Raw genomic sequence first — 1,243 nt, 5'->3', positions numbered from 1 at the left:
CTAATAAGAATTTAAAATTTGCCTGTTCTATACTTCTATGTCTATATATATATATAGTATTTATCTTAATTTGTGGTCAAGTGAATTAAATTATATATGAGAACAAAATATATGTAATACTAATATCAATGCACTACTCAGCCATAGTAACTGTCTTCTTTCATACAACATTATTTTCGGAAATGTTTGGTAACCAAAGAAAATCAGCCAAAAAGAGTCATAACTTATCTTATTTAGCATTTATTAATTGTTGCGACAATTAATTAATGCTAAATAAGACAATATAAAATAGATATATCTCCCAGCGATATAGATATATTAAAAAACTTGACTTATTAAATAAAATCACATGATAAATGATTTTACATATTAAATGTGTCATTCATACAAAGATTTCTTTCCAAAGATAATACACATGTCTATATTTGGTAATAATATTTAGAAAAGTAAAAGAAAACAAAAATTGAATTCTGCTTTTAAAAGTACTACCATTTCAACATTTTTTTTTAAGAAAATAAAATCCGCAATTTGTCTGTCCTCAACAAATTTTATTCTGATGACGTTCCAAATATTTGTCGGTTCTAAAATTCCTAAGACCAATTTGTGTATTTATTAGAAGAAAAAACAAAAACATGCAATTTTAACTAAAGGAATGAATGGGAAGCAGCAAAATCAGATAAAGCAATAAACAAAAAAGATAGATATGTGTATATATGTGCATGAAGAGTGCTTACCATGAGTTATATGTGCTATGAATTGTTTCTACTTGTATTTGATCATGATTGTTCTTTAGGGTCCAACACTGGCTCTTGATGCTCAAGAACACCACGCAAAGTACCACCATGCGCAGCCATTGCTGTAACGGAGTCATGATATATGGAAGAAATGCAGATTCTTGGTTAGATTTTAATTTGGGTCTAAGAATAATAAAGTAGGTGTTGACACGGTATGTGCAGGTTCATGGTTTTGGAATGTTTCTTGGTGGAGTGAGTCGTCAGCTCAGCGATCATTCAACTACTCTCCTTATATCTCTGCTCCACCGCTTCAAAACCAATCGCACGTGCCAATCATGTGCCCATATCACCATTGCTTATATGTCTTAGCAAATCTAATAGCTTTCTTGTCCCCAAAATATAGCTAGCTTCAGTCTTAAATTTTCAATAATATTTAAATAAAAATTCAGTATAAATAATTTAAAATTATCTTATTTAATATTCTTCTTTCTAAAATTAGGAAAGATATT

At 29.2% G+C, this 1,243-nt stretch overlaps 1 protein-coding gene across 1 annotated transcript in view; it reads right to left on the bottom strand.

The window, feature by feature from the left end:
• Nucleotides 1–1,070, bottom strand: part of LOC107644602 (inactive receptor-like serine/threonine-protein kinase At2g40270) — a 4,857-nt gene extending 3,787 nt beyond the window's left edge. Inside the window, exon 1 of the mRNA XM_016348492.2 lies at nucleotides 735–1,070. Within this exon, the coding sequence (XP_016203978.1) occupies nucleotides 735–871 (137 nt within the window). The 5' untranslated portion in view covers nucleotides 872–1,070. The remainder of the gene's footprint in view (nucleotides 1–734) is intronic.

The sequence above is a fragment of the Arachis ipaensis genome, chromosome B01, assembly GCF_000816755.2.
Source record: "Arachis ipaensis cultivar K30076 chromosome B01, Araip1.1, whole genome shotgun sequence".
NCBI classification, from domain to species: Eukaryota; Viridiplantae; Streptophyta; class Magnoliopsida; order Fabales; family Fabaceae; genus Arachis; species Arachis ipaensis.
Note: the sequence above shows the minus strand (reverse complement) of the source record. Positions and strands in the feature narration are given on the sequence as shown.